The 22,215-nt window shown below is 47.8% G+C and overlaps 3 protein-coding genes across 6 annotated transcripts; 1 reads left to right on the top strand and 2 right to left on the bottom strand.

Moving 5' to 3' along the window:
- Window positions 1-1,868: 1,868 nt before the first annotated feature.
- Window positions 1,869-8,940, bottom strand: dpysl4 (dihydropyrimidinase like 4). Of its 2 annotated transcripts, XM_077503574.1 has the most exons (16): window positions 8,273-8,940; window positions 6,444-6,532; window positions 6,014-6,198; window positions 5,772-5,936; window positions 5,452-5,513; window positions 5,251-5,331; window positions 5,112-5,180; window positions 4,922-5,042; window positions 4,482-4,541; window positions 4,248-4,404; window positions 4,012-4,153; window positions 3,122-3,206; window positions 2,893-2,978; window positions 2,615-2,794; window positions 2,367-2,535; window positions 1,869-2,290 (listed from the first exon to the last, which is right to left on the bottom strand). In XM_077503574.1, exons 1-16 carry the CDS (start codon window positions 8,522-8,524, stop codon window positions 2,199-2,201), a joined length of 1,995 nt encoding a protein of 664 aa, XP_077359700.1. In that variant the 5' UTR covers window positions 8,525-8,940; the 3' UTR covers window positions 1,869-2,198. The 2 variants fall into 2 exon arrangements, with proteins under 2 accessions (XP_077359700.1, XP_077359701.1); XM_077503575.1 differs by lacking the exon at window positions 4,482-4,541 and having other exon boundaries at window positions 8,273-8,939.
- Window positions 8,941-9,502: 562 nt separating this feature from the next.
- Window positions 9,503-16,377, bottom strand: jakmip3 (Janus kinase and microtubule interacting protein 3). Of its 3 annotated transcripts, XM_077503560.1 has the most exons (22): window positions 16,058-16,377; window positions 15,451-15,639; window positions 15,129-15,371; window positions 14,767-15,006; window positions 14,388-14,588; window positions 14,073-14,186; window positions 13,220-13,579; window positions 12,971-13,006; window positions 12,799-12,870; window positions 12,344-12,448; window positions 11,958-12,086; window positions 11,791-11,874; window positions 11,651-11,713; window positions 11,347-11,445; window positions 11,166-11,264; window positions 11,038-11,091; window positions 10,814-10,879; window positions 10,680-10,748; window positions 10,533-10,610; window positions 10,262-10,471; window positions 10,044-10,169; window positions 9,503-9,719 (listed from the first exon to the last, which is right to left on the bottom strand). In XM_077503560.1, the coding sequence occupies exons 2-21, from the start codon at window positions 15,583-15,585 to the stop codon at window positions 10,053-10,055; spliced, it is 2,574 nt and encodes an 857-aa protein (XP_077359686.1). In that variant the 5' UTR covers window positions 15,586-15,639; window positions 16,058-16,377; the 3' UTR covers window positions 9,503-9,719; window positions 10,044-10,052. The 3 variants fall into 3 exon arrangements, with proteins under 3 accessions (XP_077359686.1, XP_077359687.1, XP_077359689.1); XM_077503561.1 differs by lacking the exon at window positions 14,388-14,588 and having other exon boundaries at window positions 11,032-11,091; XM_077503563.1 differs by lacking the exon at window positions 14,388-14,588.
- Window positions 16,378-16,971: 594 nt separating this feature from the next.
- Window positions 16,972-22,182, top strand: LOC144005417 (rac GTPase-activating protein 1). Its single transcript, XM_077503577.1, has 16 exons — window positions 16,972-17,306; window positions 17,411-17,613; window positions 18,615-18,748; window positions 18,824-18,896; window positions 18,970-19,023; window positions 19,332-19,430; window positions 19,601-19,724; window positions 19,801-19,877; window positions 19,955-20,110; window positions 20,176-20,271; window positions 20,340-20,538; window positions 20,628-20,733; window positions 21,533-21,665; window positions 21,737-21,842; window positions 21,900-21,984; window positions 22,064-22,182. The coding sequence occupies exons 1-16, from the start codon at window positions 17,216-17,218 to the stop codon at window positions 22,107-22,109; spliced, it is 1,782 nt and encodes a 593-aa protein (XP_077359703.1). The 5' UTR covers window positions 16,972-17,215; the 3' UTR covers window positions 22,110-22,182.
- Window positions 22,183-22,215: the final 33 nt, after the last annotated feature.

The raw sequence follows: 22,215 nt of genomic DNA, 5'->3' as shown, positions 1-22,215 counted from the left end.
AATAATATAATAGAATGTAATATAATGTTATAATAAAACAACTGCGCCACGCAATGCATTCTGGGAACAATATATATGCAACGCATGTGATTTAACACGTCCAGAACTCAGCGTTGCCGCGTTCCATTTGCATTTATATATATATATATATATATATATATATATATATATATATATATATATATATATATATATATATATATATATATATATTTTTTTTTTTTTTGGAACAATATCATGACAGTTGAGCTCCGTAATTTAGGGCTGGCCCACAAATAGCAAAAATCTGCGTATAATTTACGGCACCCGTTTTTAAGTTATATACCGTTATTTGACCGATGCGGCCCACTTGGTAATATATTTTCCTCCATGCGGCCCCTGAGCTAACATGAGTTTGACACCCCTGCCGTAATGAGTACAAGAACTAGAGAAAATTGATTAGTTTAATCACTGCTCTGTATTGATTATAAATTACATAATGCATTGCACGTGAGTCAAACTCAAGGACCAGGGGCCAGATCCAATCTGCCACATCATTTTCTGTGATCCACTAATGCCAATAAAGTTCATGTGATTGTTTTTTGTTGTTGTTGTTGTTGTTTTGTTAAATGAATGGGTTGTTTTTTTTCAGTTTGGCAGAAAATCTGTACCACCATTATAGTTCTTCTTCATTTTTTGCAAATATTGTAAACCTTTTTCCCCCCACCATATTCCTGAAATGCAGGAGTAATTGTGTATTTGTGTACAGCAAGGGTGTCAAACATACCCGCGGGCCAGAATCAGTCCGTCAGGTGGTCCAATCTGGCCCCTCAGCACAGAACAAAAAACTGCAGTTTTTCCACTATAATTAACTGTCGCTGCTCATTTTGTCCACTTAACTGACAACCGGAAATTTGGCTGTTACTCAGAATATGATGCAGAAATGTTGTACTCATTTTTGTCAGAGGGGAAGTCAACCTCAAAGAAATGTTTTGATAATAATATGTTCTATTTGCCCCATTAGTCTAAATATGGTATTCTGGTTAATATTGTGTTAGTGGAATATTAGTTAAGCAGCGAAATCCATCTGTTTTTATTTTTATTCATCTCAAAGGGCGGCCATTTTGCCACTTGCTGTTGACTGCAGATGATATCAAAGTTGCTCATGTCTCAGGTAACAACCAGTCACGTCGCAGCCTCAGAAAACAGGCGAGCTGTGATTGGTTGTTGTCTGAGCCCTGAGCAACAGTGATGTCATCTTCAGTCGACAGCAAGTTGCAAAATGGCCGCCCCCTTTGATGGATAAAAATGGCTGGATTTTCCTTCACAATTTATATTACAAAAATTTAATATTAAACACAATGTTTAGACTAGTGAGGTCGCAAATATTATTGTCAGGAAATGTTTAAGGTTGACTTCCACTTTTAGAAATTTCAGATTATCGGTACTCTTCAAAAATATATATTTTTTAAATGTTCTCACTAAAAAAAATAAATAAAAAAAACGGGTTATATTTCGACCTGTCATTATTTTTTAGCATATTAGGCCCACTTTAGATCAAATTCGGGTTTAAGTAGCCCCTGTATTAAGATGAGTTTGACACCCCTGGTTTACGTGGTCCGCGCGGGCTTCATGAGGAGGAGCCTTCAAGGGCTGTGGAGGACACGGCCTGTGAATTTGGACACACCTATTGGCTACTGTAGGAGGAAGGACCGTGCACTTCCCTTTCTCTCCAGGAGTGGAGAGCAATTCCCTTAGGGAAGGACTTAATCCTTTTCTCCTAACCCTAATCCATTTTTTATCTTGAAAAACCTAACCATAGAAGGCAAAGAGACAAAATGGCTTCATGTTAAGACAACTTTTATTACCTACTCGTTTCATTTCCTTGAGTTGTTCCTTTAGTTGTCCAGTAGTTGCTTTGATTCTAAAACAGCTGAAGAACAGCAACATCCAATGATGTCATGTTGATGTCATAGGTTCATCATATTGATGAGCGGATCATCGAGGGAGTGAGGATTCATGAATTCATTGAAATGTCACTACTTTTAACTAACTGCATGCATGTCCACGTGGAGCCCAATTATTGTTCATGAATAAATGAATACAATTTATTTCCATCAGTCATAAAAGAATTTAAAAAAAATACCACACCCAGGTCCGCCATCATTGCGTTCGTTCAATCGTTGTTCATTGAACACTTGAAGCAACAGTCGTCGTATTTAAGACAGTGAAGTAATGTTTGATCGTCCACCGGGTGGCGCCACAATCTTCTGTGCCGACCGTCGAGGAACGTGGTCGTCGATCTGACTTCCTGCGTAAGTCACAAAACACTAGATGAAATCTGCCGCTTGAAGACAAACGCTGACTTTTCTTTCCAGCAATTTTACCAGCCAAGGTGAATCCTGACTGGTGGAGGTTCCGGGGCCCGGTCTGGATTTTCAGACAAGGGGGGGCTTCCTTAATCGACCATGTGGGCGTCAGTAATTTGCTCATAGTTGTGACGTCGTGGACCGGCCCGTCGTATATCGCACGAGGGACACCCTGATGTTCGGCCACCTGTTTTGATAGATTTGAAAAGAGATGGACCAATCCAATCGTTTGTGGGCCAGCGGGCATATTTGCAGGATGGGGTCACCTTGCTCCGAGCTCGGATCCTGCGGTATGCGGTATCAGGAAAGGCTTTTCTTGGAATGAAGCGTGCGCAACCTTCCCTTGCATTGACTTGATCATCTTCCACGACCACTCGGCCACCGGCGATCACTGCTGACGCGATGCCTCGCAACTCCAAACCCTCCAGAACGTTCCGTTCCACCGTCTGACACAACAACAACAACAACAACTTACAGGATGAACACGTTCACATGGAAATAGAAGTAAAACTCATCAATTTTTTTGTGAGCCAAATTTTGTTACCAAGTTGTGTGTTTTGGAAGAGACCATTTTGGTGTCTTTTGGGTTCCAAACAACGATATCAGCATCGGAACCGACAGCAATTCGTCCTGTTCACACACACACACACAGCATGATTATTATTATGATACTGTAGCCTTCCCGAAATTGCAGACGGAACATCAGCAAATCGGTTTGGGCATCAATGTTTCTTCATGACATGAAATGTTGAACTCGTTGAAAAATGGGATACCTTTGCGAGGGTAAATGTTGAAGACTTTTGCCGCATTGGTACTTGTCAGAGCAACAAAGTCATTCTCATCGATCTTCCCCGTACACTTCAACAAGAAAAGAAAAAATGTCAACACATTCATCATCATCAAAATTAGGGGTGTGAATTGCCTAGTATCTGACGATTCGATTCGTATCACGATTCACAGGTCATGATTCGATTCGATACCGATTAATCCCGATACGAATTTATAAGTCGATTGTTGCGATTTTTTTAAATTCAAATTTTGAAAATACTAATCAGTAAACTTGTACAGTCTAAGATTTGTATGAAAATGTATTATTTATTTATCTGAAACTTCAGTCTTATACAGGTTGTAATCATGTTTTAACAGCACTGAAATAAAATATTAAGGCTTAATGTTCCATTCATATAACATTCTTCTATGCTTAAGGTGTGAACCCTAACCCGAAGTAAGACGTTTTGTTGAATATTTTTCCATTAAAAATGGAAGTTTAAAAATCAATTCAGCCGCCTATTGAATCGATTCGAGAATTGCGCGATGTAGTATCGCGATATATTGCCGAATCGATTATTTTTAACACCCCTAATCAAAATAATCCTGCATCGGATATCTGTAGCGCTTTTCAGGACAGCCAAAGACGTTTGAGAATGGAGACGTCGTTCATGCACGGGCTCATTGGCAACCTGGCGCCACTAAACCCCATTGCGTAGCCTCAGCTTGCCTAATGCGGGTTCCGGGTTAGGCAAGCTGGCGGAGGACGCAAGCCTGCACCAGCGGCTGCCCGTTTGCAACCTCGGGTGCATTCGACCCCCACCAAACATTCGCGAGAGTGATGCATTTAAAAAAAACGTTCCCTTTTTGCTCCAAATCCATACAAGTGTCTTACCACCATTCGGTCCCAAACCACAGACATCCTCTCCTCAATTCCGTTGCTTCCTTCCGGTATAAGCGTAAAGTCGTCTTTCCCCACCGCCTTCTGAGCTGTGCAGAAGCTAGCTTGAGCACTGGAAGTCACCTGCAGGTCACCGCTAGCAAAACAAACAAACAAAGCAGACAGGACATGCATAGGAGCAGCTGTTTCCTTCCCAACCATGCCAAGAAAAGTCTACAAACAACACCAACCATGCCAAGAGAGAGGTCAGGTAGTGCGGCGTTGAAGGGTCCGGATTGAGAGGCGGGCTCATCACCAGGGCCGCAGCTGTGGCCCAATCTTTGGACCAATAGTCGGAGCCATCCACTGCCAAACCGGCTGTGATTGGCTCCCCGAACACCACCACCCCTGACAAAAGAGAAGGGGGGGAGGGAGTCACTGTCTCCTCAATCAAGGACGCTCACTTTTAGGAAAGGTTGCGATACCGTTTTTTGGCCCCTGATGCCGATGCCCAGTTTTGTGTACATAGTTGTTGTTTTTTTTCCCTACATGAAAAAGGTGCTCTGCCATTAGTTGAGAGCATTCGAGGGCCAAACAAATGAATATCTTGTCTCGGCATGCGGTGAACACGTCACACATCAGTGAATGTCTTGCGCGACAAAGACAAGAGATGCTGCATCCAAAGTCTGATATATGAGCGTTGGAAATAATGATGCCGATACCACTGTTTTCATGCAGTATCGCGGCCGCTCCCGATATTGGTATCGGGACAACACAAAATCTATGGGGAGAGATTTGTTTCCAAATTTCTCCAGAGGAAAAGAATGTACTGCAAGTACATTTTCAATTAAAAAAAAGTTGATTATCTTAAAATGAAAATTTGGAAGGAGGAAAACAGCGGTCGGCCAGTCAGTCGGTCGGTCACCTTTCTTCCTGGCTTCGGCGATGACATCAGCAGCGGATTTGCTCATCACCTTGCTGACATAAAGTGGACAGTTGGCTCGTTTGGCAATGGTGACGGCTCGGTGCACCGCCTCGGCCTCCACCTGAAACCAAGTCGACAGCACGTGATTTTCTTTCCAGCCGTTATTGTGCAGGAGTGAAAGGGGCGGGACCTCTTCAGGCTGAGACAAGACGTGTCCTTCGGGCCCAGTGATGCCGAGACTGAGAAGCGTCTTTTGCCTCTAAAAGACAACACGGATCTTTTTGTACCAAGTGCTTGAAGAATAAAGCGGCTCAATTGGAGTTACCTACCTGAGCGATGATGTCGCCGTTCTCGGCATGTACCAAGGCAACAGCGCCCAAATCCCTCAGGACACCAAAAGCCTCGTAAAGCTGCAAGTCCAAAGGCAACAGGATCATTGCACAGCACGGAGATCCATCGCTCATGATTGGAATTGAACACAAGTGCAATATTACACGCTCCCAGCCTCAAAATTCACAACACGATCGTACCTGGGAATCGGAACTCTGATATCGGTCCTTGTAGCTCATGAAAAACAGGAACGAGTTCACACCTGCAAGACAAATATGCTCATGCGGTTGTGTCTTTGCAAAGGTAAGATGAAGCATGCAAGGCAAGACAAGTTGATTTCTTGAGCACAAGGCAACTTGACTTGACTTGACTTGATGATGCAATGTTTAGGACTGAATCAACGTTTGCCGTTTTAGGGCTCTCCTGAAAAGTGAGGATTCGGGAGGCTCAAGGTTCGGTGGGCCCCACGCCAGCCATATGTTGTCAGTGGTGTGTTTTGACGGATTCCTTATTGAGGCACCTTTGTCCTTGACGAGAATCTCCAGATCCCGGCGCAGTCCGGCATGCCAGTGGGTGATATCCACGTGGAAGGAAAAGTCACAGCAGGCGCTTTGGCGGGCCGCGTCCATCCACTGGTCGAACGCCGACAGCAGACCGGTCCCCGGCTCGGCCAGCACGTGCTCAACTGCCAAGACAAACGCCGGTTGATGCGCGTTCGGCGGAAGCAAAAGGAGCCCGACGGCGATGGCGGCGTTTGCCCACTGATGGTGGTGGTTCCGCCGGCCAGAGCCGCTCGGGTCCCCTGGTAGAAGTCATCGCAAGGTCTCAGGCCTTGCTGGGAGACGTGCAGGTTGGTGTTGGCGTCGATGCCGCCCGGGACCACCAAGTGGCCGCCGGCGTCCAGCGTTCGGACGTCTGCCGGGACCGTCAGATTCTCCCCAATTTGTCTGTGAGGGGAACACGAGCGCACGTCATCTCCACAACACACGCGTCATCCACACGTTCTTTCCAATAGTGCATTTAACATCCACACGCGCGTGGCATCACTTCATAAGCACTCGGTTGATATGACGACAACACACGGGCAGCTCGTTTGCAGATACAACACGTTGGAACGGCTACACAGGACAAATCGCGCCTTCTGAATTTGTAAGGGCAAAATGTTGATCAGATTGAAATGAAAGCAAACTACTTGATGCTTCCGTCCTCCACGTAAACATCAGCGTAAAACGAGTGGTCGTCGTTGACAATCTTCCCTCCTTTTATGAGCAGACGCCGATCCTACAAAAACAGACAAACAAATGAACGAAAAATGTGCGACAAGCACACACAGACTATAATCAATATCATTTGCAAATGTTGCAGCTCAGCTCATTTTCTGTCTTTCAGGTGGTGACTGTGATGAAAGCCGCATTTTTATGCACAAGCATTTCAGAAAAAGATTGAATTATCTTTCTTGCAAACATTTTCCATTCAATGCTGTCATTATTAGGGATAGACCGATTATCGGCCAGACCGATTATCAGCCGGGCCGATTATCGGTGCCGATATTTGGCATCAGCCTTTTTTACGAATCTGAAGGCCGATAAAGCTGGAATCTCACCGAGCAGCGGATGCTTGCGAACATAGCAAATTTTGTTTTCATCAGTATTTGTAAGATGTTTATAGACCCTTTTTACTTGTTGCAAAGACATTTCACATATTCAGACAATTTTTCACTGTCTGCGAAGATCTTTTGAACCCTGACGAAAACCCCAAATTAGATACATTTAATTTTGAATACATTTGTCACTGCTGCCACTGGGAAGTCCCAACACTTTTTAATTTATAAAAAATAAAAAAATAATAAATTATAGAAATTACTTTGAAATTTTGGAAAACTTTATTTACAGTAGAAAACTTTAGAAAATTATGTGTTTATTTATTTATTTGCAAACACTGAAGTCCCAACACTTTTTAATTTATAAAAAAATAACAATAAAAAATTAAATAAAATGTGAAATTATGTTGAAATTTTGGAAAACTTTATTTACAGTCGAAAACTATGTATTTATGTATTTATTTATTTATTTATTTACTTGCTTAGTTTTGAATTTAGCTTAACACATGCTGATGACTCTGGAAGTTCCCTACAATTTTTACAATTTTCGTTCATTTTTAAACAAAACTATCTGTTCTAAATATGTCTAAAATTAAAAGAAAAGTTTTTTTTACACTATTATTTTCTCTTTTACTGCAAATGAATATCAGCTTGAAATATCGTTTATCGGCCTCCTTGACGACTAATAATCGGTATCGGCCTCGGCCCTGAAAAAACCCATATTGGTCTATCACTAGTCATTATTGTTGCAACAAGGCTGACTTGTTGTTCTTGGACTTGCGACTTCCGGGTTTCACACACACCGGTTGTTATTTGCGATGTGCAGGCCGCGTCACCTTGCTTGCACTTCCGCCCTTGTGCGCTAGTTGCGCACTGCCGTCGACGGGTGCGAGTGGGTCGTTTGTGTGTCTCAGTTGTCTAAAGCATTTCAGAGAACTGAGACGCCCGACGCAGTTGTGGGGTGGGGTGCGAGTGTTGAAACGCGGCCAGCAGTGGCCGGAAGCGGCGCTGATGTGTGAGACCCGTAGGTCGGAGGCATCTACGCCATTACGGAAAATCAACGGCAACGGCACTCCAACAAGTCAACATTCAACTTTGCTTGGTTTTCTTTCACCTGCTTTCTGCTTTGTTTCATTTTTGGTGTCATCACATCAGTGACTTGTTGATGCTCTGCCTGCTGGAAAGGTGAGTGTACACTGGACAGGGACATGTTATCAAATGTAAAGCTCATGAAAATGTCAACTTCTCAATATCAATGTGCATCGGACACAGACAGAAAAAATATGTCAGCCAATCAGGAGAGAGCGTTCGACCTTACAATCCGAATCACCGTGTCCGCTTTTTTTTGTTGTTGTTGTTGTTGAAAAGTGAGTTAAGTTGTTGCCTTGTAAGCAATTTGTCATCAAGGTGTTTGCTCGTACCTGGACGCGCCCAGAGCGGAAGACCTGCGCAATCGGGTCACCTCCTCTCGCCGCCTGGTCTCCGGAGCGAGCGCTTGGCCGTCGCTGCGTCTGCGGGCTGAAGGACTCAAAGTTGAGCGTTTTGTTTTCAAAGGCTCCTTCCACACTGCAGAACATGCCGCCGTATTTCATGCGGGGCCGAGGAGAGTCCGAGCCCAGCCTGGACAAGAGGGATGCGCACTCGTCATCCTGACTAGTTGGTCTTTCCGACATATCGCCAGCACGGCCGAGAGGAAGGCGATGCAGCCGAGATGACGACGAGCGCCGAAAGGCAGCAAATGAGGCCGGGCGCCGTTGGCGGCCGCTTGTGACCTCAAAGTGACGGCGAGGGAGGAGCAACCGCAATCAAGGGGAACGGGGGCGCACATGGAGGCCACCTCAATTGGCTAAACGCAACAACGAGACGTCATCATGCTTGGATGGACTCGCTCAAATGGCAGCAAAAGTGAGCGGAACCTTCGTCAGCTCGAATGAGGCCGCACGAGACGCCTGTCGCATCAGCTCATGTCTGGAGACACAAATGATGGCAGGTCATGTGACAAGGCAGAACCACCGCACACACATTGGTGCTCATTCGCCTTCATGTCAGCTCAACTGCCTGTCAAATCCGCTCAGTCAACACACACACACACACACACACACACAATCACAAGCAAGCCTTTTTATTGAATAACCTTGCAGCCTAAACGACACCATCGTCATTTGTTGAATTGAACAAAGAAGGCACTTGACCCACGACGGAAATGCAAACAAAAAAAGACACTTTGTAAACGTATCTCATGAAAAGTCCTTCTGCGTGCGGCTTCTGCTTCTTTTCCACGCTACCGACCCGGGTGGGAAAGGAAGCCCGGTCCTGAAGAGCCGCGGTCCTGCCTGCTTTCCCCGTCTCCCTCCTCCAACACAGCTGTCTCAAATGATCAGCTCATCGGTGGGAGCCTGATAGCGATGGCGGGGCCCGGCCTCCCCGGCCTGCTGCCAGCGTTGCCTCCCCCCTGGCATCCTCCAGAGCGTGAGACAAGACGAGATTTGACTTGTGACAAGGGCACAACGACGTCAGGATTTGTTAACGCAGGGCACGTTTGCTGCAGCAACTCGTTTGCGTTTGGGGCCACGGCCGCTTCTTCCTGCCGGATGCCCAAACGCGCCCCAAGCAAAAGTCGTCGTTTTGGGAGGAAAAACACGACATGCGTGTACTGTTCACGCTCACTTTATTTGCACCTTTGAAAACAGGATCCACAACATACTGGATTTGTGTGCAGCTGCGTCAAATTGTTCTTTTGACATTGGAGGCAAAAGGCAGTAGAAACCATCATCATCATCACCTGCTCTGCATGCAGGCAGACATTGGGGATCGTTGAGGTCAGCTGGTTTGGGCTTGGCCAAGTGTTCATTTGCAGGAGGCCGCAAGCTGAAAGACAAACAAGAGGGGGAAAAAAAGGCAAATTGTTTGAAGCTGCTTGGCTCACTAACGTCATGTTGGCTTGTTGAGCAAAATACAAAGTTTTCTAGGTTTTTCATGTTTGTTTTTTTTCGGTGTGCAAGCAAGGCAGCGATAACCTGACTGGCTTCATGTTGCCTGCGAACACTACAACAAGATGGACGCAAATTGGAGCAGCTGACAAAATCCACATCAACAAAGGGAAAAAGCAAAGCCAATGGTAGCTGAAGGCAAAAATGACATACAGGAGAGCGTTGCAAATGCAAGTGAAATGTTTGAAAGCTTGCAACTCACCAGCTGATGTTAGGACCACAGAATGAAGGCCAAGGAGAAGAAGAGAAAGAGAAAGAGAAACTTCTCCTCCAATTCTTTGAGTTGCCGTTTCTGAGCTTCGATCAGTTCTTCCAACTCTTTGTTCCTCTGCGCAGGGGGACAAACAAACGGAACGCAGCATTGGTGACAAAAGGCGAGCTTGCGTTGACCCGTCCGTCCGTCCGTCCGTCCGCGCTGACCTGTTGCGCAACTTGCAGCAGATCCATCCTCTCTTTGAGGATCTGGGCGTCTCGTTCGCGCAGCTCGCACATCACGGCCCGTTTCCATTGGTCCACGGCGCTCCGAAGCTCCTCCCTCTGCTCGTCCGTCAGCACCGTCCGTTCGTCCGTTTTGGAACGGCCCTGCTGCGGGAGTGCCTCGTACAACATGGCCTCCAGCTCCAGGATCCTCTGCGCCGGCCGCAAGCCTGGTCAGGGGTGCGAACGAGCGGGAGATTACGGCTGCTCTTACCTGATGAGCTTGATCCATGGAGCGCTTCCGGAAGTCTAGTTCCTCGTCCAGGTAGCCCTTCTGCTTGCAGAACAAATCCTGCACACATGCGCGCGGTTCAAGGTCCGAGTTGCCGGAGTTGCCCTTTAACCGACGTGTCGTGTTTACCTTCTCACTCTCGATGTCCAGCATCTTCTGCTCAAGTGCCGACTTTGTCACTTCGATGGATTCCAACCACTGAGGAGAAGAAGATTTCGTCAGCCCGCTGCTACGGCATGATGACAACAAGGTGTGCTTGTTACCTTCTCAGCCAGGGTGAGAACAGTCCTGGCATGAATCACCACCACCTGCTCCTCATTGCTCAGATTCTGCACGACGACACAACCACAAGAGCGCTCACAACATGCTAACCATCTTCTTGACAAAAGTCTTCTGTTGAACTACGACGGGAACAGGACGTGACGCAATCCACACAGACGGACGGACGACGTTGAGCCGATTGGTAAGAAGTTGGACATACACTTACGGCGTTATCGCCCAGGATGTCCAACTTCTTCATCAGGTCGCTGATGACGATGTCCTGCAGAAAGAAAGCAGCTGGCGGCGCTTGCGTGGGAGGAGGTGCCATATGTGCAAGGGGCGGGCCTTACGTACAGTCACGCCCTCCGCCTGGCAGTAGATCTGCAAAGGACTCAGGCTGTCCGGGAAATGAACTTGCTGAAATTTCATGACGGGGGAACGCCACTCCCGCTCCTGGACACAAACGAGCGCATCGGTCACATGTGACATCACACAGATCACCCGCCCGCCTCGTTTGCTGTCCGAGTCTCGTCACCTCCAGCTCCAAGATTCGGAACTCAAGGAGCTCGTTTTGGTCTCGGACGTCCTGGATGTCGTTTTTCAGACGCGCTTCTTCCGCCTCCATTTGCCTGACCTGTAAAATGGAAGACATCAATTTCAGGAACGATCGCATCTTATTGATTTCTGGGTTCTTTTCCGTGTGTGATCCGTGGTCTCTCCATCATGTGCGCCTTCATGGATCAGCTCAAATTGAAATGCTGCTTTCTGATCGAAGGTAGCATCCAAGTGGAATTGATGAGGAGTTCCTTTTTCTTTTTTCGAGAGATGATGAGATTCACCTTTTCCAGCAACTGTTGGTTCCTCTGGTACAACAATTGCTTCTCCTCCACCCACTTGACATCCTACAAGATGATGAAAGAATCACATTTGGACAAAGTGACAACACATGATTAGCGTGCGTGCGTGTGTGCGTGCTTACCCGTCCTTGTAGTTTGAGTGCTGACTCGAGATCTGTGACTCTGGTTTGATATTGACAGATTTCGCCCATCAGTTGCTCTCTGGTCTGAAAAGAAGGAAGGAGCCAGTATTGAAGCTTGTCAGTGAAGTTGAACCTTGAACCTGGAGGTCATCCCAAGAGGGAGTCACCTTGATCTCCTTCTCTGCGTCATAGTTCCCCCCACTGGTCTCGGTGAGCAAAGCGTAGGCTCGTTGCAGCGCTTGATATTCTTGTGTCAGCTGCCGGTAGCGAAGCTCCGCCTCCTCACGAACGCACACCTGCCACACAACACCAGTGCCACAATCGGCCAAACAGAAACGCTCACAGTCCAAATGTCACCAATCGCTTCACAAAGCTTAATGGCCGCGTCCAGCAGAGGGCGCCAAGTATCAACCGACTTGGCAGGTTTCAAACGGATGCCCATCCAAAACGTCAACAATGGTCCAAATCACAGCTTCCGCCAAATGTGACCTTACCCATAATGCACCGTACCAGCCGAGACGTGCAAGTAAGTGGCTTCTAAACAAGCAGGTACCTCTTCAGGTTCGGTGTCAGGGGTTTTGTCGGTGTGAAAAGACAAGGAGGAGCCATCTGAGTCCACCGACACGTCTTCGTCGTAACCATAAAAGGTTTCGATCAGCTGCAGACGGGCAAACAAAAATCACACAACTGTATTCGACACAATTCAAAATGATAACACTGATACACATTTACAATACACGTGATCCAAACCAAGAAAATATCGCTGACTACAAAAGGTCTCTTGTATGAAATCAAGAAGACGCACACAATTCAATAAATCAATTAAACACAAAAATTCATTGGAGCGTTTTATCCTTTGGGTGGAGATTGTGTGACAACGCTTTCTATCCATTCACCCTCAGGTGGCTGGGATGCTGGGCCCTATCCCGCCAGTAGGACGTATTCTTATTTGATGTGTGCGAGAGCAAATGTAAGGGCAAGAAAGAAGAAGGAAATGGTCGCTCTCACCCTGCAGGATCTCACACTTCGTTTCCGTCTCAGGGATTCTTGACGGCGGTAGCGGAACAACAAATCTCTTTCCTGTTGGCAATAAAGGCCAAAAGGCTTGCAATTCTTCCAATGTGTACATTACAAGAAAGAAATCAACTTGTATACATTGCGGCACACAAAGACAACTCACAATGACATTTTTGACGTAAGCTCCCGTTTCCAGAGCCTGAAAAACAGGAAACGTAACTGCGGTAAAATACGAAAGAAGATCCAGCAGCAGACGTTGGATCCGACGCATTCTCACTGTCGGCCACAATCTCCAAAAGCATTTCACGAGATTCATAACCATCCATCCATCCATCCACCCAAGCGCTTCTCCGCACATGTGACACGTACGAGTTTGCGGCCGACAGCGACAGTCCTGCAGCGTACGTCGTACCTTGGACAAGTCGTCGATGATATGTTGCTGCTCCACAACTTGAAGTCGCAGAAACTCCATTTCGCTGTCCTCCTGGCTGTAACCATGGCAACCGGCAGAGTTGCGGCGGTCCAGGTCGTTGAGCGAACTGGGCCTTCTCTGCGGATGGCAGCAAACGCAACTTGACTTTTTGTCATCTTTTGGCTTCCCAAGCAAAAGCTTTACCATGGTTGCCATCTGCAGGTTCTCCTGGGTGACGAAGCGGACTTTGTTTTCAAGGCGACACAGCACGAGTGACAGCTCTTCATTCTTCCTGCTCAGACGTTTGTTTTTGTCCAAAAGAGGAAGAAACTGACTCTCGCTTTCTCGCAGTCGCTTCAGCTACACGTGCCGGCAAAACAGGACACACAACAGCGACAAGTCAAGAAATGCAGCATGGACGGCGGAACGGCAAACAAATCCAGCCAGAGACAGAATTCAATTGCTTCAGCGTCAAATATCGCTTATGGTCAACAACTTGATGCTTGAACTCGTCCAACAAAACGCCGCTCACTTTTTCGTCACACAGCTTGAACACGCTTCACTTCAAGATGATTTGGATTTGGCTCCAAATTGTGCTATGAGGAAGTTTTGCCGGCATCCAATCAGCTGGCACTGGCGGAGGCCAAAACACGTGCGACAGCTGCAGGACGCGCTCTGCTCCTTGCCCAAACTCCATTTTCATTCCTTTGGGTGCCAATCATGACATTGGCCCGCAATAAAAGTGACACATTCCATTTGTCATCAAGCAAACCTGACTTTATAATATTGCCAAAATATCGCGCAGAGCCGATGAAGGCAAAAAACAAAACAAAAGAAAAAGAAACTTCCTTACCAGTTCGTTGCGTTCTTCAGACAGCAGAGTGTTTCGATCCTCCAGTTTTCTGATGACTGCGCTGAGCTCGGCGATTTTCAGTTGAAACCTTCGAGTATCTCGATCCTCCTGAGACTAAAGACACGCACGCGCACGCGTGTTAATCGCACGGGGGTCATGTGATCTCCAGATTGGAGCCAAGTGCAAGCAGTGGACTGCAATTTGCGATGGCCGCTTTGGTGACGGTGACGTGATCGGAGGTGCATGCCGGAGCGAGGGAATGAGGAGGAGAACACAAAGTTGATTTGAGCGGGAACAAGAGGAGGCGGGGCTTACGATATGAAGAGGATTGTTAGTGGTGGTGTTAGCGACATTCCCAGGGTAGTTTAGCCCCGCCCTCTGCGCATCCCTCAGGGCTGCGATCTGCTGCTCGGCAGCCTGAGTCTGCAGCTGAAGGCGGTGGGCGTGGCCAGCCTGAAGCCCCAGGGCTTTATCCAAAACACTAACCGCTCGGTCCTTCAGTTTGATCTCGTCCATCTGGACATACAAACAGGTAGGTAGCGCTCCGTCAGACATTTTGGGGATTTGTGGGAAAAGAAAAGTGTGGCAGGATCCCAAAAAGCAAAAGCGCTCAGGGACATTTGCGTTTGGGACCGGCTCGGGTTTGGACGCGCGATATGTGACGTGAGGTGGAATGGAATCAAATGGGTCCTACCAGTCGACGGATCTCCCTCTCGCAGTCTCTCTTGGTTCTGCTCAGTTCCTCCTGGTGCTGGTGATGAGCCGATCGGAGCTCGGCTACTCGGGACTGGCAGGCCTGCTGAGCGAGCGCCAGCACTTCTTCGGCGCCGCGCTTTGCCCCGCGTTGCTCCTGAAGCTCCTGCTGGAGGCGACATCGCTCGGCCTCCCAGCTCCTCCGGGTCTCCTCCGCCTCTGCCAGCAAAGCGCTCCTCACCTGAACGAGCGCGCACCGGATCACACCCGAGATGGCTGCGACCAGAGAGCTACAACCGCGAGGCGGATGCAGGCCGACCGACGGGGCAGGTGAGCGTGCAGAAAGTGGGACGTGGCTCTCACCTTGTCCACGGAGCCGTCCCTCAGGGTGAGGAGCAAAGCGTTGAGTCGGTGGATCTCCCCGTCTTTGATTTTGATGACTCTCATCAGCTCCATCTCGTGCTGGCGCAGCAACGACTCCCTGGCCAGGCTCAACTCTTTCTGCTTCTCCTCGTGCAGTTTGCTCTTCAGTTCCGTCATGGCCACGCTGGCGCGGTGATGCTCGGCTCGCACGTCCTGACTTCTCTCTCTCTCCAGACGGCTGACCTGGCGGGCGGGCGTCACAGGCACGCACTTCAAATCTGCATCGGAACGAGGCGAGGCGCACGCGAGGAGCGGACTTCACCTTGTTCTTCTCCTGCTGAAGTTCCAGCTGGATTTGCGTCAGTTTGGCTCTCAGCTCGTCATTGGCGGCCTGAACGCTGGCCATGGTGTCCGCTCGCTCCCCCTTGGCCCGCCCCCCTGCACCTCGTTTGGACATCTCCCGCTTGAGTCTTGCTGCTTGGCGGCCCGTCAGAGATCACAACATTTGCACCTGGAGACCATAGACACACAACAGGTCAACATTTTGAGCAAGAACACAACTTTTTCAACACAGAGCAAAAAATGCATGAAAACGCTGAAATGGACGTCGTTTGGTTTTCGGAAGCGCCCCGACATCCCGCCTCCCCCTTCAAGAGAAGATGTCTTGGCTGTACATCTCCACCTTCAGTCTAAAAACGTCTTGCTTCCCTTTCCAAACTAACACATGCAGGAAGTCCACAAGTGAACTGATGCAGCCAAAGAAGCAGTAGAAACTGAAATCCACAAAGACCGGTGAAGCAACAAAAGCACCGTTTCCATGGTAACTGCATCAACATCTGCTGACATGACAATCAACTGCACACGTGCCAGTGCGCGCGAGCGCACACACACGCACGCACACCCCCACACAGTCTCATGTCGGTACTCACCGTCCAATAGGAAGCCAGGGACTTTGCATCTTGTGTGTGTGTGTGCGTGTTAGCTTCTTTCAGCAAGGTGCTAGGCAGCAGTTAGTCCAAAGCTATTGCGTGTGTGTGTGTGCATGACAGTTTGTCACCTACTGTACTGGTGAGCCACCTGCCAGCAGCACGTCCAAATGTGTGTGTGCGTGCATGTAGCACTTAGCTATTAGCTGTTGGCTTGCTAGCGTGTGTGTTTGGAAGTCACAGACTCTCCTGCTGCTCATCTTCATCTTCCTCTTCCTCATCGTCGTCATCTTCCCAGTCCCAGCATCCTCGGAGGTGACGTCTGCCTCAACGTCATCATCCTGACAAATGGCTCCACCAAGTGGACGTTCAACATCATTGCAGCAAAGTCACTGCATTTTGGATTTGTCCTTGGTAGTTTGTGGCGCATGACATGAGTGGGGTTGTGAAAAACCACACTAGATGGAGTCTGGACAATGTTCAGATTGGCCGCCATCTTGAATTGGGAAGTTCATGGGGTTTGTTTGTTGACGAAAACAAACGTGCAAATACAATGCAATGAAATGTTTACACTAAAAAAAATTATATACATACACACACATATGTAGTGCATTCACATATAAATCTTTTAATAAGTTGACAAACAATTTAAACACAAAAATACAATATGTATAGTAGAACATTTAATTGCATAATAAAGAATAAGTTGAATTGATTGGCTGAATTTCAAATGACACAAAAATGAAATTTGGCCTTCAGAGGACCCAGCCTTGTGAATTTGGACACAGGCTATAGTTTCTCTCATTTCTTTACAATTGTTACCCGATATCTGAGCAACTGTGATGTCATTTGCACTCGATATTGATAAAAACTGCTACACTCAATATTCCACTAACACAAGTCCTTCACGAGTGGACAAACGGATGAATCCAGGACAGGTGCGTCAAGCCATTTTGTCGTCATGGTTACTGACGTCAGGCAGGCACACCTGGATTAATCAGCATGTCCACTTGTGAAAGACACAAAACTAAAGACTCGTTCTTGAGTCTTGAGTTGAGGAAGTAGCAGAGTCGTGCAAAGAGTGAAGGCCACATGCATGCAGGCAAGAAGGCTGACGGCATCTTGACGTTCAAATCCCAAAAATGTGATGCTTGGTGAAGGATGAGCGAATCTCGACGCGTTGTGGAGGAGCTGCGAGCTCTCTGCGTCCAACAACTTGCAATGGAAGAAAACGCGAGCAACAGCGAGCTCGGTGAGTTTGGCCGGCAAAACGAATTGTTACAGTGCAGATGAGCTTCTAGCACAACTCCGTGAAAATGGAGAACGGCAAACTCTCTTTGGTGCCGCATTTGCCAGACTTGTTGGAGGTGGTGAAAAAGTTGGAGAGCGTCCGGAAGCAGTGGCTGCGCGCAGAGATGGAGCTGAAGCAGTACAAGGAGCTGCTGGTCAAGTCGGACGTGGCCAAAGCTGCGCTGGAGGTCCAACTCAAGCATGCTCGCAACCAGGTGGACGTGGAGATGAGGAAGCGCTACAAAACGGAAAGTCTTTATCGCTTCCTGGTCAGTCCAAAAAAACAACAAAAAACGATTTCCAGAATTCATGCTGAGTTGAGTTGGCATCTGTTGATTTTTTTTCTCCTCTGACCAATTGAGATAAGAAAAAGATAAAAAGATGAGCTTTTACTTGAGTCAACTCTGCCCCGTGACGTCGTGCGCGCATGCGTGTCATATGACAGACGTGTTACGTTCACAATTACAAGTCACTTTTGTTTTTTTACCAGCAGACTGAGTCCCAAATTTTTTAGATGAAACAAGTTTGAGAGGCACACACTATTCATGAACTTTCAAAGTAAATATTCATATTCATCTCACTCACGTCCAAATGGGCTGAAGTATGACAAATATACATTTCAACAGAAGTTTTATTTTTTTTTATTTTTTTTCAGTCAGGAGCAATGGCAAGCGGCCACGTCGTGCGTGCGCCACCAGGGGGAGCCAACAGACTGCTGATCTTTCTTTCTGTTGACGTTGTGTGCTGTTCTTTGAGCAGGTCGCTCCCAGCGGCTAAGCAGTGCTGGTTGTTGATGGAAAAACTACTTTGACACACCTTGTTGGCTGGAAAATTAATATTTTTTTAATTATTCTGCTCAAATAGAGCTGTTGCCAAAGTAACCAATAAAATGGCACACTGTCCCTCCAAATGTTTTGTGCTACTCTTCTTCTAGGGACCGGCTGTCTTAGGGCATGAATGTCTGTTGTTACTTCTTGAGTATCGCTGGTGTCAGGCCAAACCTTTCTACCTCCATAATCGTCACTTTACAGCAGACCCCCAAAAACATTTTTTTTTCTTTCTTTTTTTTCAACCCTTAACATTGCATCATCAAAGAAAACAACTCATTTTAAACACATTAGATTGGTGAATAATTTGTAAAAATGACACACTCACGTGTAGACTGAGCAAAAGTATGGATTTTTGGAAAAAAAAAATAAAAAAATATATATATATATTTTAAAAATTGACGAAATTGTGACTGACTTTTGTCCCCTGCATGCCTCAACAGCAAAGGCAGATGCAGCTCCTCTGCGACGTCCTGGTTCACGACAGCAAAGCCAGCATGCTTTTGAACGATGAGCAGAAATCCATTTTGGCCACATTTGAACAGCGAGGCTCCAATAAAAGTCTGCAGCGCAGCCGGTAACCGTCATCAGGAAGGACAAACTGGAGTCTTGGCGAGCGAGCATCGTGTGAAAGCAAATGTTTGCGCTTCAGGTTGTCTCCCATCGACGAGTCGTCCTTCTTCTCGCACTCTGATATCAGCTACGATCGCACGGACGACGACCTGGTGAGGCCGTCGGTGACGTCGGCGTGTCCGACTTGAAGTTTGCTCACGTCTTTTGCTGTTTGGCTGCTTGCAGGAGCCCGAGTTGACTATGCTCAAACCTCTGAGGTCACGAGCCCGAGAGAGGAGGGTAAGCTCACTCGGTGATGCTTCCGTCACATCTTTTGGACATGACAAATTGACGGCACTGTTCCAAAAAGCATCCTGGCCGTTTAGTTGATTTGGACAGTGGTGAGGTCATCAGCATGCAACATCTTTCCCCAAACGCTGATGGCATCACATATCCAAAAGGCACCTGAAAGCAAATACAGAAGGACAAACTACATCATCCAATCAAGATGATTGTATTCAAATTAACCAGCAAAAGTGAATTTTGGGCCTTTTTGTCATTGAGCCGACAATTTGCTCGCAAAGTTTGACATTGTGCCGTCTGTGTAGCGTTCGTCGATGGGCGTGACGCTTTCTGCTGCGGGAGGAAGGCAAGAGTGCAGCGGCAAGATTTCTGCTGAGCTGCCGGACTGCCAAACTGTGGAGAAGGTGAGAAAGTTCAACTCATCCGCCCGATTAAACGCACTTCCCGAGGGCCGGAGATTGTTTGTAGTTTGTTTTTGGACCCTTTCAAATGGTTCCATGAAATGCCTGAAAGAAATCAAGAGGACAAAAAATAAATAAAAACTTTGAGGCCTGCTGGCGTGTTTACTTGACAGGAGGTGGAGGCCGCCGTCCAGGCGTTGGTGAACCCGGACCCTGGAGGTCCCGTTCCCGCCACGGAGGTCGGAATGGCGCCTGAAGAGCCCCCGCGGGAATCCGCCGTTGCTGACGAGGGCGCAGGTCGGCGGGCCAAAGTCCAGGTTGTCATTTGCGCTGCCGCACGCCATCACTCGGCCAACCGCTTTTCTTTGTGCAGATGAAACGTGTTTTCCAGCCGACGGCAGTCGAGTACAGGTGGAGAAATCTCCCAAACATGACTTTGTCTCCAAAACGGTGCGACACTCGTCCGCTGACCCGTTAACAAGTTTTGAGGCTTGGCTGCACCCTGACGAGCTCCCTCCCTCCGCCAGGTGATCCGGCCCGAAACGTGTTTGCCTTGCGGCAAGCGGGTCCGCTTTGGCAAGATGGTGCTCAAGTGCAGAAGCTGCCGACTGGTTTCCCATCCCGAGTGCAAAGCCAAATGCGGCCTGACGTGCGTCCCCGGCACGGCCGGCAACGAGCAGACGGTGGGAAGCTTTGGAGTGCGTTTGCCGGCACCGGCGGTGACGTCTCTCGTCTGGTCTGTGGTCAGGTTTCGCTGGAGGCTTTGGCTCCCAAGAGCCATCCCAGGATTCCCGCGCTGGTGCTGCAGTGCGTGAAAGAGATCGAAAGGCGGGGCTTGCAGGAGGTGAGCCGGCTCGCACGGTCGCTCGCCCGCTCGCTCGGTGCCAGTCTCGTTCCGCTTTGTGCTTTCAGCGAGGCCTGTACCGAGTTCCCGGCGGCGAGCGTCAGTTGAAGGAGCTGCGCGATCGCTTGCCGGCGGCCAAAGCACAGCTGGCGCTGAGCGAGGTTTCCGACGTCCACGTGCTTTGCGGCGTCCTCAAAGACTTCCTGAGGAGGCTGAAGGAGCCACTGGTCACCTTCAAGCTCCACCGCAACTTCATGCTGGCTTCAGGTATACGCACGCACGCACGCTCGCCCGCCGCCGTCTTGATTGGCGCCGTGTCGACTCGCGGCCTGCCTGTCTGCGTCCTGTCCTGTCAGAGATGAGCGACGAGCAGGAGAGGTCGGCCGCCACCTGTCGGGCTGTCCAGCAGCTGCCCAACACCAACAGGGACACGCTGGCCTTCCTCATGCTTCATCTGCACAAGTAATTTGAAAGGTTTTCAACGTCCCTGCTCACAATTGGGAACACAATCACAATTGTTGTTTATTCACACACAATCTTCAAAAACATTATCAGATAGACATAGAATCAGTTAATAATTAATTTGTATTCCGTAATTGATGAAAAGTGACCGAGATGTGATCCAATGCAAATTGTTGTTGACTTGTCTGGTTGAATAAGAATTAACTTGAAAATTCCAATTGAGAAATGTGAGAAATGAACCCATGAAGAATATTTACACCAAAAATTGTCAATACATGACATTTGAAAAAAGTGATGCGGTTGGGGCATATGACTTGGAAGATGTAGCCAATCTAACAAAACGCTTTGGAAGCAGTAAATTTTTATGAAGATACATAGGAAAAGTACTGGCCCATACAATATTGCAACAAGTGCGATATGGATAAACTAAATTATAACGTTAAAAAAAAACAAGATAAATGGACCAATTTTCCTAATGATCCCCAGAGATTTAGCTTTTTTCAAACAAAGCTAATGTGCTTTCTCATCAATTAGTATGCCTCAAAATCTTGATGTAACTTTGATCATTTCATTCCCATCAACTCTTTCATCAAATCCAAATAATTCCTATTTCCATATCAAAGGTTAAAATATAATTTTCCGCCACATTTAATTGGTTTGAAAATGCCTGAACTTGAGTTGTGTCCGCTGGCGTCTTGTCATCCTGATGGCGGAAGGACAAACGCAGCTTTTGTTGCGTCTGCCGTTCGATGACGAGGTTGCTGGATTGAAGGTTGAGGACGAGCCTTTTGTGTTTCAGGGTGATGCAGAGTCCTCAGTGTCAGATGGACCAGAAAAATATAGCCCGGGTTTTTGGACCCACCCTGGTGGGTCACGGCCTGTCTGCACCGTCGCCGTCGACGATCGTGCGCGACACAAATACTCAGCCCAAGGTCAGCGCTTTTCAGGCCCATTTTGCACCCTTGGAATGACCTTGACCGTCCGTGCGTGTCTTTGACCACAGGTTCTTTGTTGCTTGCTGTCGCTCCCCGAGAACTACTGGAGGCGTGTCCTCAGCGTCCAGGCCGCCTCCTCTCGTAAAGCCACCAAGCAGGCGGAAGAGCGTCAGGGTATGTTTGACACTTGGCAGTCATGTGACCTCCAAATATTTGCGCGTTGCCTTTCAGTTCCGTTCTTGGAGCCGTTTACGTCGCCGGAGGTGATCCAGCACCGCGCCTTGCTCAGCAGCCACGACGGCAACGGGGCGACAACGTAAGGCTCGAAAAGCGCTCCCGTCATGTTGGAGGGAGTGGCAGCGAGGCTGTTAATTGTCATGCGCTTCTTTCCACAGGGAGAGGGGCAAGCCAGCCAAAAAGTTTTTCCCACCACCCATCTGAACCCTCAAGTAACATTTTGAATGTCCTTTAAAAGAGTCTTCGCTTTGGAAATAAATACATCTTCATATTAAAATGGCCTACTATTGAAGTTTTTTTTTCCTCTCCC

Source organism: Festucalex cinctus, chromosome 17 (genome assembly GCF_051991245.1).
Source record: "Festucalex cinctus isolate MCC-2025b chromosome 17, RoL_Fcin_1.0, whole genome shotgun sequence".
Lineage (NCBI taxonomy): Eukaryota > Metazoa > Chordata > Actinopteri > Syngnathiformes > Syngnathidae > Festucalex > Festucalex cinctus.
The sequence above is the reverse complement of the archived record's forward strand: the minus strand, read 5'-3'. Positions and strand labels throughout refer to the sequence as shown.